This window comes from Heterodontus francisci, chromosome 4 (genome assembly GCF_036365525.1).
Source record: "Heterodontus francisci isolate sHetFra1 chromosome 4, sHetFra1.hap1, whole genome shotgun sequence".
In the NCBI taxonomy this organism is placed as follows: Eukaryota; Metazoa; Chordata; class Chondrichthyes; order Heterodontiformes; family Heterodontidae; genus Heterodontus; species Heterodontus francisci.
Genome location: NC_090374.1, coordinates 69,897,790 through 69,912,903, shown reverse-complemented (window position 1 = coordinate 69,912,903; position 15,114 = coordinate 69,897,790). Strand labels below are relative to the sequence as shown.

The following is a 15,114-nucleotide window of genomic DNA, read 5'->3' as shown; positions in this document are numbered from 1 at the left end:
ATGAGAGAATATTTCCTTGGTGCATTATTTGTTAACAAAATCTTTAAGCTGTTAATAAGAAACAGGTCAATGATTCTGCTTCTCCTTGCACACAGAGGAAATATTTGGCCATTGTGTCATAGTGAAAGAGTCTAGAGCTTGATGGGAGCAGTATTATTTACCCTGCTTTCTGTTGATTTTACAGTTACCACAGATAGCTACAGGCGAGAAAACTCTTTGTTGCTGCTGCTGTGCCTCAGGCCCAATATCCCTGAATGCCAAAATTGAACGGAAGGGTTATGTATCAGGTAATAATCTGGAGTGCTGAAAACTATGATGTTCTTGTCGTACAGCGAGTATCTATAGTAGCATAATATTGAAAGTATTACATGTACACACGCTGCCTGTTCAACTGTTAGTTTAGATACCACAAGAAAGCATAACAATCAATACTTACCCATATTGAGTTTCCTCGCTTCTCATTTACATGTCTAAGATAATTGAAACTTGGCACCTACCTGAGGCTTGTTGTGGTATTGCTTTACAAACATATAAACATACGATTTAGGAACAGGTGTAGGCCACTCGGCCTCTCAAGCCTGCTCCGCCATTCAGTAAGTCCATGGCTGAACTGATAACTCCACATTCCCGCTACCCCCAATAACCTTTCACCACCTTGCTTATCACAAATCTATTGGCCTCTGTCTTAAAAAATATTAAAAGACTCTGCTCCAAAGATTCACAACCCTCTGAGAAAAAATTCTCCTCATCTCTGTCTCAAATAGTGACCCAGAGTTCTAGATTCTCCCACAAAGGGAAACATCCTTTCCATATCCACCCTGTCAAGACACCTCAGCATCTTGTATGTTTCAATCAAGTCACCTCTTACTCTTCTAAACTCCAGCGGATACAAGCCTAGCCTGTCCAACCTTTCCTCATAAGACAAGCCGCCCATTCCAGGTATTAGTCTAGTATCTAGTCAGCATGGCTTTGTAAGGGGCAGGTCATGCCTCACAAGCCTTATTGAATTCTTTGAAGATGTGACAAAACACATTGATGAAGGAAGAGCAGTGGATGTGGTGTATATGGATTTTAGCAAGGCGTTTGATAAGGTTCCCCATGGTAGGCTCATTCAGAAAGTAAGGAGGCATGGGATTCAGGGAAAGTTGGCTGTCTGGATACAAAATTGGTTGGCCCATAGAAGTCAGAGGGTGGTAGTAGATGGAAAGTATTCAGCATGGAGCTCGGTGACCAGTGGTGTTCCACAAGGATCTCTTCTGGGACCTCTGCTCTTTGTGATTTTTATAAATGAGTTGGATGAGGAAGTGGAAGGCTGGGTTAGCAAGTTTGCCGATGACACTAAGGTTACTGGAGTTGTGGATAGTGTGGAAGGCTGTTGTAGGTTGCAGCGGGACATTGACGGGATGCAGAGCTGGGCTGAGAAGTGGCAGATGGAGTTCAACCTGGAAAAGTGTGAAGTGATTCATTTTGGAAGGTCGAATTTGAATGTGGAATACAGGCTTAAAGACAGGATTCTTGGTAGTGTGGAGGAACAGAGGGATCTTGGGGTCTATGTCCATAGATCGCTCAAAGTTGCCACCCAAGTTGATCGGGTTGTTAAGAAGGCATATGGTGTGTTGGCTTTCATTAACAGGGGGATTGAGTTTAAGAGCCGTGAGGTTATGCTGCAGCTCTATAAGGCCCTGGTTCGACCACACTTGGAATATTGTGTTCAGTTCTGGTTGCCTCATTATAGGAAGGATGTGGAAGCTTTAGAGAGGGTGCAGAGGAGATTTACCAGGATGCTGCCTGGACTGGAGGGCATGTCCTACGAAGAAAGATTGAGGGAGCTAGGGCTTTTCTCATTGGAGCGAAGAAGGATGAGAGGTGACTTGATAGAGGGGTACAAGATGATGAGAGGCATAGATAGAGTGGATAGCCAGAGACTTTTTCCCAGGGTGGAAAGGGCTATCACCAGGGGGCATAATTTTAAGGTGATTGGAGGAAGGTTTAGGGGAGATGTCAGACATAGGTTCTTTACACCGAGAGTGGTGGGTGCGTGGAATGCGCTGCCAGCGGTGGTGGTAAAAGCAGATACATTAGGGGCATTTAAGCGACTCTTGGATAGGTACATGGATAATAGTAGAATGAAGGTAGATAGTTAGTTTGATCTTAGAGTAGGTTAAAGGTTCGGCACAACATCGTGGGCCGAAGGGCCTGTACTGTTCTATGTTCTTTGTTAAACCTTCCCTGAACTGCTTCCAATGCATTTATATCCGTCCTTAAATAAGGAGACCAATACGGTACACAGTACTCCAGATGTGGTCTTACCAATGCCCTGTATAGCTGAAGCATAACCTTCCTTCTTTTGTAATCAATTCCCCTCGCAATAAACAATAACATTCCATTAGCTTTCCGAATTACTTGCTATACCTGAATACTAATCTTACACGATTCAAGCACTAGGACATCCAAATCCCTCTGCGTCTCAAAGCTCTGCAATCTCTCCTCATTTAGATAATATGCTTTTTTAAAAAAAAGTCTTCCTGCCTACTCCATTTGCCAGTTCTTTGCCCACTCACTCAGGCTACAAAGGGATATAGATAGGCTCCTTATGTCCTCTTCACAGCCTACTTTCCTATCTATCTTGGGCCTGGATTTTATTTGGCGGCGGCTGTAAAAAAAAAAAAAAAAAAAAAAAAAAAAAAAATGGCAGCCCGCACATGCAGACTTTACCGCCCTGATATTATTTTAAGGTATGGCTGGTGCTGCTCCTGGCATGCCCTCCTACACCCTTCATCCAACCAGGGTTGATGCCCCGGCTTGTTGGTAATGGTAGGGTGGGGGATGAGCCGGGCTATGAGGTTGCAGATATAATAAAAGCAAAATACTGCAGATGCTAGAAATCTGAAACAACAATAGGAAATGCTGGAAATACTCAGTCGGTCTGGCAGCATCTGTGGACAGAGAAGCAGAGTTAATGTTTCAGGTCCGTGACCCGTCATCAGAACTGGGAAACATTAGAAATGTATATTCTATGAGGTTACAGATCCTGGCTGAGTACAATTCTGCTGCCACTGATGGTCCACAGCATCTCACGGATGCCCAGTTTTGCGATGCTAGATTTGTTCGAAATCTATCCCATTTAGCACAGTGGTAGTGCCAAACAACACAATGGAGGGTATCCTCAATGTGAAGATGGGACTTAGTCTCCAAAAGGAGTTTGTGGTGGTCATGCCTACCAATACTATCATGGACAGATGCATCTACAACAGGCAGATTTGGTAAGAACGAGGTCAAGTATGGTTTTCCCTCTTGTTGGTTCCCTTAGCACCCTCAATGCTTCCTCCAAGTGGTGTTCAACATGGAGTACTGATTCATCAGCTGAGAGGGGGTGGTCGGTAGATGGTAACAGCGGAGGGTTTCCTTGCTCATGTTTGACCTGATGCCATGAGACTGCATTGGGTGCGGAGTCATTGTTGAGTTCTCCCAGGACAACTCTGTTCCAACTGTATACCACTGTGCTGCCACCTCTGCTGGGTCTGTCTTGCCGGTGGAACAGGACATACCTGGGGATGGTGATGGCAGTGTCAGGGACATTGTAAGGTCTGATTCCGTGAGTATGACTATGTCAGGCAGTTGCTTGACTAGTCTGTGAAACAGCTCTCTCAACTTTGGCACAAGCCCCCAGATGTGAGTAAGGAGAACATTGCAGGGTCGACCGGGCTGGGTTTGTCATCGTCATTTCCGGTCCCTCGGTCAATGCCGGGTGGTCCAACTGGTTTCATTCCTTATCGACTTTGTAGCAGTTTGATACAACTGAGTGGCTTACTCGGCCATTTCAGAGCGCATTTAAGAGTTAACATTGCAACTGGAAGCACCAGTGTAAAAAGCCCAAAGGCACAGCAAGCCAATGAACACTCTGATTTGTGACAAGAACAACATCCCAACAGAAGGAAAGAACAGTCCAAATACCAGAGGCAGAAAGTGCACAAGATGACCAGCCAGACTGAACAGTTGGAAAGTGAGTATAACTGAGACACTGACACACAAGGTGAGCAGGCATTCCATACGATTAACCTCAGAGTGCATTAATGTGGTTGGATCTTCTGTAGCCTTTGCCTCCGTCCAGATTATTTGTCTGCAAAAGCCAGGTGAACAAATACTCTGGACCAAACTTGACACAGGTGTGAGTGCCAGCATTCTACTGCACGGCATCCGGAAGAACATGTATCCGGGGCAATGGAAAACCATGGCTTGACCGACCACTGCCAAACTCACTATGTACAATGGCACAGCGATTCCGTCCTTGGGATCTATGATGCTCAGGTGCAGAAATAGTAACTCACCATGGTCGCCCCAAATTTTTTTATGTCATAAAAAAATTGTCATGTCTGTCAATCACAGGCCTACCTGCATGAAGATACCTGACATTGGCAACAATTCATGGCATCAACACGATAGTGGCACGGAAAGCAGACCCCAAATTGCAGACAGTCTGTGATAAGCAAGTGCAGGAGCTGGGTTGCACACTGAAAATTCAGATAATCCAAGCAGTCAACAAGGCAGTGCAGGGTCGAGCTGGATCTAATGATCGAGAAGGAGTGCAATGGCCTACATGAGAAGGTACAATATCTCATAGCCTAGAACAAGGGACTACTGGCTCAGTTAACTGAAACTAATCGAAAAGTAGCAGAGAGACACTGCAAGTACAAAGATGTGATAATACTGAGACTCCAAGAATCAGATAGCATAGCAGCTGTGCTTGAGCTACAACAGTAAATTGCAGCCCTGGAGATGCAGCTCAAAGGCTACCCACGCTACGGTGACCATTCTGTTCTGCAACTGGAGAAGAAGCTCGTGCAGACAAGGTCAAGAGAAGCAGAAGCACCAATGGGTCCAAAAAAATTACAGCAGCAAGTCTAAGACTTAGAAGATCATTGGCAGCGTCATCCACCCAGACCAACTGGTAGATGGGAAGACCCATCATGAAAGAATGCTGTAAGCGAGCTATAGAATGATCTGACGGCAGTGCGCCTTAGAGGAACTGAAACATAGAATAAACTGAAAGTTAAACAACTTGAAGCACTGAACCAAATGAGCAGGTGCGAGCCATATCGAGCAGAGAAGGATTGTCTGACGGGAAAGAAGAAATGAAAGACACCACCCAGAACCAACATCCATAAATGACTGTAAAGGCTATGAGACCATACAGTGACCACAAACCAAACCTAGAGTGACCACGTCAGGATGTATCATCAGACCCCCAACACGCTACAGAGACTCGTAACTTTATTGCTGTTTTTTTAACATTTAATGCCTTTCTCATTGCTATATTGTAAATTACTCTGATTATTTCATGACTTTTTAATTGGATAAAAGGGGGATGTTGTGGTATTGCTTGAAATGCTAGTGTTGCTTTAAGGGGCGTACCTTAAATGGCTGACTATCACCCAGACAGAATATGATGCACAGACCCATGTGACCTTTGAACATTCATTGCAAGCAGCCAAAGCAGTAACAACCAAGTACAGGACCTTCCCAGTATAGCTGTGGATGTTTGTATTTTAAATAAAAGAACCTACCTTATAGATTCACTGATTATGTCCATGTGAATCGCATAACAAGGCTGACTGAGATGGGGCCTCATGCGTCTCACTCCAGAATCTTCTCCATCTGATAAAATGTATAAACATTTTTAAAAGTATAATATTTTTAGCCTTTGTTTCACATCTCATTGTAGCATTTAGAGGATCCATAATTCTATGTTGTAACTCTGTCTATGTTGAGAGCCAAGGATTAGTTCTCCAGGTACAAAGCTCAAGAAAAAAGTGTGGGGACCCAGTTTGTCTCCTTAGTATTAGCCCATGATTTCTGAAGTCTTTCTGGATTTGCAGTTGGGGTGGAGGGTTGTGGGGTGGTGAAGCTTGACCTGTAACACCAGAAAGCCAATTAAGAGTTGGGGAGGATGTTCCTGGCCCACTGCCTCATTGCCCAAATGGAAGGGTTCCTAGATATTTCAACACAGGGGTGGTCAGAAAAGATGGCACTGTGGCCTGAGTACATAGTCTCACTGACTGGTGGTGATGGTCCACAGGGAGTTGGGGACAATCTGAAGATTTAAAAGTAGGCCTCTTCCAATTTTGTGATTGTGATCTTCTGGCTGCTGATGCAGATGAGGCAGCTAGAATATCCCAGTGTCCAAGACCTAACATGTAGCTGTAAACCTGAGCGGTCTGCAGCTAAGCCTTGTTTCCCCGCCCTGGCATTAGATTCCGCCATCTGCTTTTGTCCCGATTACATTGATCATATCTAAGCTCCAAGGCACACAATGCGATCTTTGCTAATTTGAGCAATTTTGGGTCATTTCTGTTAAGCTGTTATGTTAAATTGAACTCAAAAATGAGTAAATCCATAAAACATGAATTCTGGTTTCCTGCAAAACACATCTGAGACAATGGGGTTTGTAACATGTACGACAGAGGAAATTTGGTGTAATGTTGGAATGATTTTAATTAATATCAGCACAACAGTGTCCGTGTCAGCCTCCCGGAATTCCACACGTATGGGGGTAATAGTAATTTTTATTGCCAGTTTCTCAGATATGGGGAACCAGAGAGGAGCAGGGCTAAAAGATATAGCAAATTTTACATCAGTCCAACTTAACTTCAATCTCTCCTTGTAAATAAAGAAAATAATAAAAATTATGTCATGCCGACCCATTTAGCAGGGTAACAACTATTCATTTTTCTTCAACTATCTTTTTTTTTCCTTGAAACCTGCCTGGCTGCCTCATCCTCAGCCAGTTTTCTTAAAGGAGATGTGCCTCCTTAATGCTTCATTTGGCAGCCTTTATTACAATTAACCTTGAACACATTTTTCCTTTTTTTTTGTGCTCTCTGTCCATGGGAAATGAAGAGGATTGGCTCAACCTCTGACTCTGCCCCGTTCAGGGATTGGTCAGTAGAGTTGCCAAATCAACTGGCCTAATGTAGAACTGTGCATCTGTTGTAAAGGCACCTTACTGTTAACAGGCAGCAAAAGGCCAGCACAGGTAGTGACAGAACTTATGATCTGTGGCCTCAAGCATGTAATTGGGATTTTCTTTCCCTTCATTTTATCTGCCAATTCATGATCTCTGCCCGTTAGTCATGGCAAAATTAGTGATCAACTGAAATTCATTTGGGCCTTTCTTAAAGGCTTGCAGAATTTTTGTGCCCCCATTGTGATAGTCCATTTTAATTCCCCTAAATTTTCTTTAGTAACTTTATTTCTTTTTCAATTAGACTGCTGCAAAGTCTAGATGGAATATACAAAATAACATACATTGTGGGTTTAATCCTTCTACAGGTGAATCCATTCAAATATTTGCTGAAATTGAGAATCATTCTTCCCGAACAGTGGTGCCAACGGCAGCTATTTATAAAACACAGACTTTCCACGCCAGAGGGAAAATAAAAGTGACTCGGGAGCTTATAACCAAATTGCAGGGAGAGCCGTTGTTAGCTGGCAAAACAGAAACTTGGAATGGAATGCAACTGAAAATTCCACAAGTGTCTCCCACGCTGATGAACTGCACTATTATCCAGGTGGAATACTCACTGAGGGTAGGTGGCTTTTTGAATTACAATTTGGAGTGCTAACAATGGAAATTAAGTACAACGACACAAAGCGCATGGTAATGCCAAGCCTTTTAAAATGGAGACTTTACCCTACTGTTTTTCTTACCTTTTAGTTTTTCTCACCTTGTAGTTTCTTTGTTTTCACCTTCCATTTCCATCATCCCCCACCCCCGGCTGTAACCGAGCTCAATACTTAGGTTTATTTCCCAAAGGGAGCTGGAACGTCAAACCCAGTGGGCAGTAATTAATGAACCCATCACGGGGCCCTGGTGTTGAACCCGGAAGTGGATGCCCGTCACAGTTTGTCACGTGTGCAGTTGGCCAACACAATTGAGGTGGGCAGCCAATTATAATAATGGAGGTGCGGGGCTTGGCCACTCACGTGATGGGGGCAGAATTTGAGGCACCAAACACAGCAACAGATGACTCCGGAGCACCATAGTTAAAGCTCTGCCAGTCCTGCATGCATTGCTGCGTTTGAGTCATTTGCTGTTTCATGGTCTCTGATGAAACCAGTGTTGGAGTAACTCTTGGACCCCCCCACCCCAGTGAAGGCCACTGCAGGATGGCAGACGCAAGACACAGGGTGGCTCCATGATTTAGCAATGCTTCCCTGGAGATTCTCCAAGCTGCAAGGAAATGTTGGAGGTCCTATTCCCCAGCGATGGTGAGAAGAGGTCCTTCCACCTGACCAAGCAGTCCTGGATGGAGATTGCTGAGGTCAACGTCTGTGAGTGACCACAACCCCCCCCCCCCCCCCCCCCCCCACCCCACCACACTCCCAGACATGGGTACAATGCGACAAGAGGGTCAGTGACCTCCTTTCTGCCAAGATGAGTGCTTCATTCCTGTCTCCTTTTTATGGTTTGTATGTGGCTATACAGGAGGAAGTGGGACATGGGGAGGGAGACACCACAAAGGCACTAGCAGAGTGGGTAAGGCATTATCTCATCCTGACATATGTATGCCTGTATCTCAGTCACAGGCCATTTTCTTTCACAATTCACCCCCATTAACTCCCCTGAGAGCTGACATGAGGATGAGCTATATAGGAAACACCAGCAGGGTCGAGGTGTTTCCACGAGCAGAACTGTCTTGTTCTCTCAGCGAAGTATTACTATCTTCCTATTTCCATGTGCGCAACAAGAGGGCCCATAACAACAGGGAGACCTCGTGGACTAGCAGAGGAATTCCAGACATAGGGTCTCTCTTGATAGCTGAGGAGGTGGTGCTGGGGTTAGTGGGGACCCAGGGTGGCCACTCAGTAGTGGATGATGAGACTGAAGTCTCCATGCAAGAGAGTGGGGATGGTCGTCAAACGAAATGCAGCACACTTCTGGAGATCCACATCGTGCATAGATATCATGATGAGATCTGCACAGCCTAACCCCCACATGTCTGTGTTCAGGAGACTCCATCAGAAGGGGGACATCTGTCAACCTCTGAGGAGGAGCAGTCAGTGGATGCTCCATCACATGACTCACCTATACCTTCCACCATCGCAGATACTTTCACCTTGGAGTTTTTATGCTTAGCTTCAGATTCAGGGTCACAAGCTGGTGACAGCACCACACACCATACAGAGGTAGAGGTTAAAATAAAGAAGAAAAAGTGTGCTTATGAGAGATGCCAGGTAGAAAATACTATTGAGAACCAGGCGGAATAAGAGAAGCAAAGAGAGAGCATGAAGAGAGATGGCAGCTAGCACTAAAGGGAATCCCAAAGTTTTCTATGGACATATAAATAGTAAAAGGGTGGTAAAAGGAGTGGAGCTGATTAGGGACCAGGAAGGGGATTTGCATATGGAGGTGGAGGGTATAGCTAAAGTATTAAATGAATACTTCGCATCTGTCTTTACCAAGAAAGAAGATGCAACCCAGGCAATGGTGAAAGAGGAGGTAATTCGGACACTTGAAGGGTTTAAAATTGATAAAGAGGATGTATTAGATAGGCTGTCTGTACTTAGTGGATAAAGCAGCAGGACCAAATGAGATGCATCCAAGGATACTGAGGGAAGTGAGGGTGGAAATTGCGGAGGCACTGGCCATAATTTTTCAGTCTTCCTTAGACTTGGGCGGGGGGTGTGCGCCACAGGTATGGAGAATTGCAAATGTTATACCTTTGTTCAAAAAAGGGTGTAAAGATAAGCTCAGCAACTACAGGCCAGTCAATTTAACTTCGGTGGTGGGGAAGCATCTCGGGAAAAATAGGTCAGAACAAAATTAACAGTCGTGGACAAATGCGGGTTAATGAAGGAAAGCCAGCATGGATTTCTTAAGGGAAAATCAGGTTTGACTAACTTGCTGAAGTTTTTTGAGGAGGTAACAGAGAAGGTTGGTGAGGGCAATGCTGTTGATGTGGTGTACATGGACTTCAAAAGGCGTTTGATATAATGCCACACTGTAGACTTGTGAGCAAGGTTATAGCTCATGGAATAAAAGGGACGGTAGCAACATGGATACAGAATTGGCTGACATGAAGCAGAGAGTAGTAGTTAATGGATGTTTTTCGGGCTGGAGGAAGGTTTGTAGTGGAGTTCCCCAGGGGTCAGTATTGGGACCCTTACTTTTCCTGATATATGTTAAGGACCCAGACCTTGGTGTACAGAACACAATTTCAAAGTTTACAGATGGTATGAAACTTAGAAGCATTGTGAACTGTGAGGAAGTTCATGTAGAACTCCAAAAGGACATAAATAAGTTGGTGGAATGGGCTGACAGGTGACAGATGAAGTTCAATGCAGAAAAATGTGAAGTGATTCATTTTGGTAGGAAGAACATGGCGAAATAAAATAAAAGGTATAATTCTAAATGGGATGCAGGAGCAGAGGGACCTGGGTGTATATGTGCATAAGTCATTGAAGGTGGCAGGACAGATTGAGAGCGGTTAATAAACCATACAGTATCTTAGGCTTTATTAATAGGGGCATAGAAGACAAGAGCAAGGAAGTTATGTTAAACTTGTGTAAGACACTAGTTTGGCCTCAGCTGGAGTATTGCATTCAGTTCTTGGTGTTGCACTTTAGGAAAGATGTGAGGGCATTGGGGAGAGTACAGAAAAGGTTCATGAGAATGGTTCCAGGGTTGAGAAACTTCAGTTATGAAGATAGATTGGAGAAGTTAAGACTGTTTTCCTTGGAGAAGAGATGGCTGAGAGGTGATTTGATAGAGGTATTCAAAATCAGGGGGGGACTGGACAGAGTAGATGGAGAGAAACTGTTCCCATTCGTGAAAGGATCAAGAACGAGAGGGCATAGATTTAAAGTATTTTGTAAGAGAAGCTAAAGTGACATGAGGAAAAACTTTTTCACGCAGTGAGTGGTTAAGTTCTGGAATGCGCTGCCAGAGAGTGTGGTGGAGGCAGGTTCAACTGAAGCATTCAAAAGGGAATTAGATAGTTATATGAAAAGGCAGAATGAGCAGGGTTACGGGGAGAAGGCAGGGAATGGACTTGAGTGAATTGCCCTTTCAGAAAGCCGGTGCGGACACGATGGGCCGAATGGCCTCCTTCTGCACTGTAACAATTCTGTGATTCTGTGACACACATGCCCAAGTTGCTGACAGAGGCTGAGGCCTTTGACAATCGGAGGACTGTGGGTGGCCAGGCCCACGTTGAGCTTCAGGCTGATGATGAGTCTCTGGTGTCAACAGCACAGTGCATGCTGGAATTGCAGAGCAATGTATGGCAACACCTGGTAGAGATGCCAGAGGCCATGTGCAGCCATGAAGGTACGATGGAGGAATCCCTCCATGCCCTGAGTGCTGCCATGTCTCAGGCATGTATGTGAGTGCACGGCTTCATCCATCAAGAGGTTGGCGACCCTCATGGAGAGCCAAATCCCACAGATGTGCGCAGACCTGAACACCATTGTCTTGGCCATGAGCTCAATGCAGCAGTGGCAAGGTGAGAGAAGGACAAGGTGCCTGGAGTCTTCTCCAGCTCCTCATTGTTCTCTGGTGAGCAGGGAGGTTCAAGTGAGCCTTGAAAGGGAGGAGGAGAGGCTGACCTCCACAGCTGGGGGCTACCCTCAGGGCACTCTGTGTGGATAGCAGCTCCTCAACCCCTCCACCAGTGAGCCCAGCTCCAGCAACTGCGACGCCTGAGCAGAGTCCTGCATCTGTGCAGAAAACCCTCAGGCAGCCGGGGCCCTCCAAAGGACAGCCATCAAAATCATCCCAGGCCAAGGGGGAGCCTGATCATCAGCTTGCTTCCAGCCCAGCTACTGGCACAGGGCTTACACCTCTTAGACGCACTCGTAAACGTATAAAGAAACCACCGAGACACACTTGGGGTTTCACGGGTATTTGACATTTGTTTTGTCTTACAAAGTTTTATTGTTGAAGTTAACATTCACTGTGGAAAATGCTTATTCTTTCATTCCTTAATTGTGAGATGCTGACTTCGCCCTTCTCCCTCATTGGACTGCCTGAGTAGGCACAGCCCTCCTTTGTTTAGCATCTCTCATGGGCCACAACGCGAGGTTAAGCTGGACATTAGCACAGAATCCAAATAGAAAGGAGGCGACAGACTGAATACACTGAGGTGAGTCTTTATTGATTTCACTCAGAGGTCAGCATGGTGACTGGAAGCGGGTAAGTATGAGATTGTATCTTACCTCCTTGGTTCGTCGTTCAATGTGACTGGCCTCTGGTGCAAGGGGTTCAAGATCCCTGAGCTACCTGCTCATTAGCCTCCTCTACATCCTTCTCATCAGTTGAGGAGTGGCGATCAATCGTGTCCTTGTAGTATTAAGCCTTCCCCCTCTGCAGTGCTAGATTGTGCAGAGCCGGGGGACTTACCCTGGTTCAATGAAGAGTGCAGGAGGGTATACCAGGAGCAGCACCAGACATATCTCAAAATGAGGTGTCAACCTGGTGAAGCTCCGACACAGGACTACTTGCGTGCCAAACAGTGGAAGCAGCATGCAATAGACTGAGCTAAGTGATCCCACAACCAGTGGATCAGATCAAAGCTCTGCAGTCCTGCCACATCCAGTCGTGAATGGTGGTGGACAATTAAACAACTAACTGGAGGAGGTGGCTCCACAGATGTCCCCATCCTCAAAGATGGGGGATCATAGCACATCAGTGCAAGAGATAAGGCTGAAGCATTTGCAACAATCTTTAGCCAGAAGTAAAGGTCTGCTGGGATCTGCAAATGAGACCCAACCCGGCCCGAGGACTTCCATTTTTCCCCCACCTTACCTGACCATTAGTTAACTTGCCTTCCATTCTTCACTTTGTTCCTTACCTGCACAAGCTTAAAATAACTGTAGCAAAACCACCTTTTAAAGTCCAAGAAGTAAATTCACATTAAAATCACTTACCTGAGATGGTGATAGCGCGTGTCCGATCTGGCCCAACCTGACCCGACCCATGTTGTCGGGGTCGGGCAGCAGGCCTTTAGCCAGAAGTGCCGAGTGCATGATACATCTCTGCCTCCTCCTCAAGTCCCCAGCATCACAGGTGCCAGTCTTCAGGCAGTTCGATTCACTCCGTGTGATATCAAGAAATGACTGAAGGCACTGGATACTTCAAAGCCTATGGGCCCTGACAGCATTCTGGCATTAGTACTGAAGCCCTGTGGGATTAAAACAAATAAAGACTTTATTTCAAGCCTATGCGAGGGAGAAGCTTCTGGTAAACCAAAGAACTTCTCAGAGTTTACAGCACACATTTATATGGTACAATAGCCATTACTCATTGTTCATACTACCCCCGGACAGATTCCGGTTCCCATGGTTTATTGTCTGTTTTGTCTCCAGTCTTCCCCTTGTCTCTTTGATTAGTGAAGGAAGGCAGCATATTTAGAACATCAGAACATTACAGCGCAGTACAGGCCCTTCGGCCCTTGATGTTGTGCCGACCTGTGAAACCATCTGACCTACACTATTCCATTTTCATCCATATATCTATCCAATGACCACTTAAATGCCCTTAAAGTTGGCGAGTCTACTACTGTTGCAGGCAGGGCGTTCCACGCCCCTACTACTCTGCGTAAAGAAACTACCTCTAACATCTGTCCTATATCTCTCGCCCCTCAACTTAAAGCTATGTCCCCTCGTGTTTGCCATCACCATCCGAGGAAAAAGACTCTCACTATCCACCCTATCTAACCCTCTGATTATCTTATGTCTCTATTAAGTCACCTCTCCTCCTCCTCCTCTCCAACGAAAACAACCTCAAGTCCCTCAGCCTTTCCTCGTAAGACCTTCCCTCCATACCAGGCAACATCCTAGTAAATCTCCTCTGCACCCTTTCCAAAGCTTCCACATCCTTCCTATAATGCGGTGACCAGAACTGCACGCAATACTCCCAGGTGCGGTCTCACCAGAGTTTTGTACAGCTGCAGCATGACCTCATGGCTCCGAAACTCGATCCCCCTACTAATAAAAGCTAACACACCATATGCCTTCTTAACAGCCCTATTAACCTGGGTAGCAACTTTCAGGGATTTATGTACCTGGACACCAAGATCTCTGCTCATCTACACTACCAAGAATCTTCCCATTAGCCCAGTACTCTGCATTCCTGTTACTTCCAAAGTGAATCACCTCACACTTTTCCGCATTAAACTCCATTTGCCATCTCTCAGCCCAGCTCTGCAGCCTATCTATGTCCCTCTGTACCCTACAACATCCTTCGGCACTATCCACAACTCCACCGACCTTAGTGTCATGCACAAATTTACTAACCCACCCTTCTACACCCTCTTCCAAGTCATTTATAAAAATGACAAACAGCAGTGGCCCCAAAACAGATCCTTGCGGTACACCACTAGTAACTAAACTCCAGGATGAACATTTGCCATCAACCACCACCCTCTGTCTTCTTTCAGCTAGCCAATTTCTGATCCAAAGCTCTAAATCACCTTCAACCCCATACTTCCGTATTTTCTGCAATAGCCTACCGTGGGGAACCTTATCAAACGCCTTACTGAAATCCATATCCACCACATCCACTGCTTTACCCTCATCCACCTGTTTGGTCACCTTGTCAAAAAACTCTAAGGTTTGTGAGGCATGACCTACCCTTCACAAAACCGTGCTGACTATCGCTAATGAACTTATTCTTTTCAAGATGATTATAAATCCTGTCTCTTATAACCTTTTCCAACATTTTACCCACAACCGAAGTAAGGCTCACAGGTCTATAATTACCAGGGCTGTCTCTACTCCCCTTCTTGAACAAGGGGACAACATTTGCTATCCTCCAGTCTTCCGGCACTATTCCTGTCGACAATGACGACATAAAAATCAAGGACAAAGGCTCTGCAATCTCCTCTCTAGCTTCCCAGAGAATCCTAGGATAAATCCCATCTGGCCCAGGGGACTTATCTATTTTCACACTTCCCAAAATTGCTAACACCACCTCCTTGTGAACCTCAATCCCATCTAGCCTAGTAGTCTGAATCTCCGTAATCTCCTCGGCAACATTTTCTTTCTCTACTGTAAATACTGACGAAAAATATTCATTTAACGCTTCCCCTATCTCCTCTGATTCCACACACAACT

The 15,114-nt window shown here is 45.4% G+C and overlaps 1 protein-coding gene across 3 annotated transcripts in view; it reads left to right on the top strand.

Moving 5' to 3' along the window:
- Nucleotides 1–15,114, top strand: part of LOC137369079 (arrestin domain-containing protein 3-like) — an 87,265-nt gene that overhangs the window by 46,568 nt on the left and 25,583 nt on the right. Inside the window, exons 4-6 of one of the 3 annotated variants that reach the window (XR_010974865.1) lie at nucleotides 185–287; nucleotides 7,330–7,586; nucleotides 12,036–12,143. Coding sequence is in view for 2 of the 3 variants with exons in the window: in XM_068029674.1 (XP_067885775.1) it covers nucleotides 185–287; nucleotides 7,330–7,586; nucleotides 11,994–12,035 (402 nt within the window). In the remaining variant the exon portion in view is untranslated. Of the gene's footprint in view, nucleotides 1–184; nucleotides 288–7,329; nucleotides 7,587–11,993; nucleotides 12,144–15,114 lie in introns of those variants that run through there. The other 2 variants (XM_068029674.1, XM_068029673.1) reach the window with 2 other exon arrangements.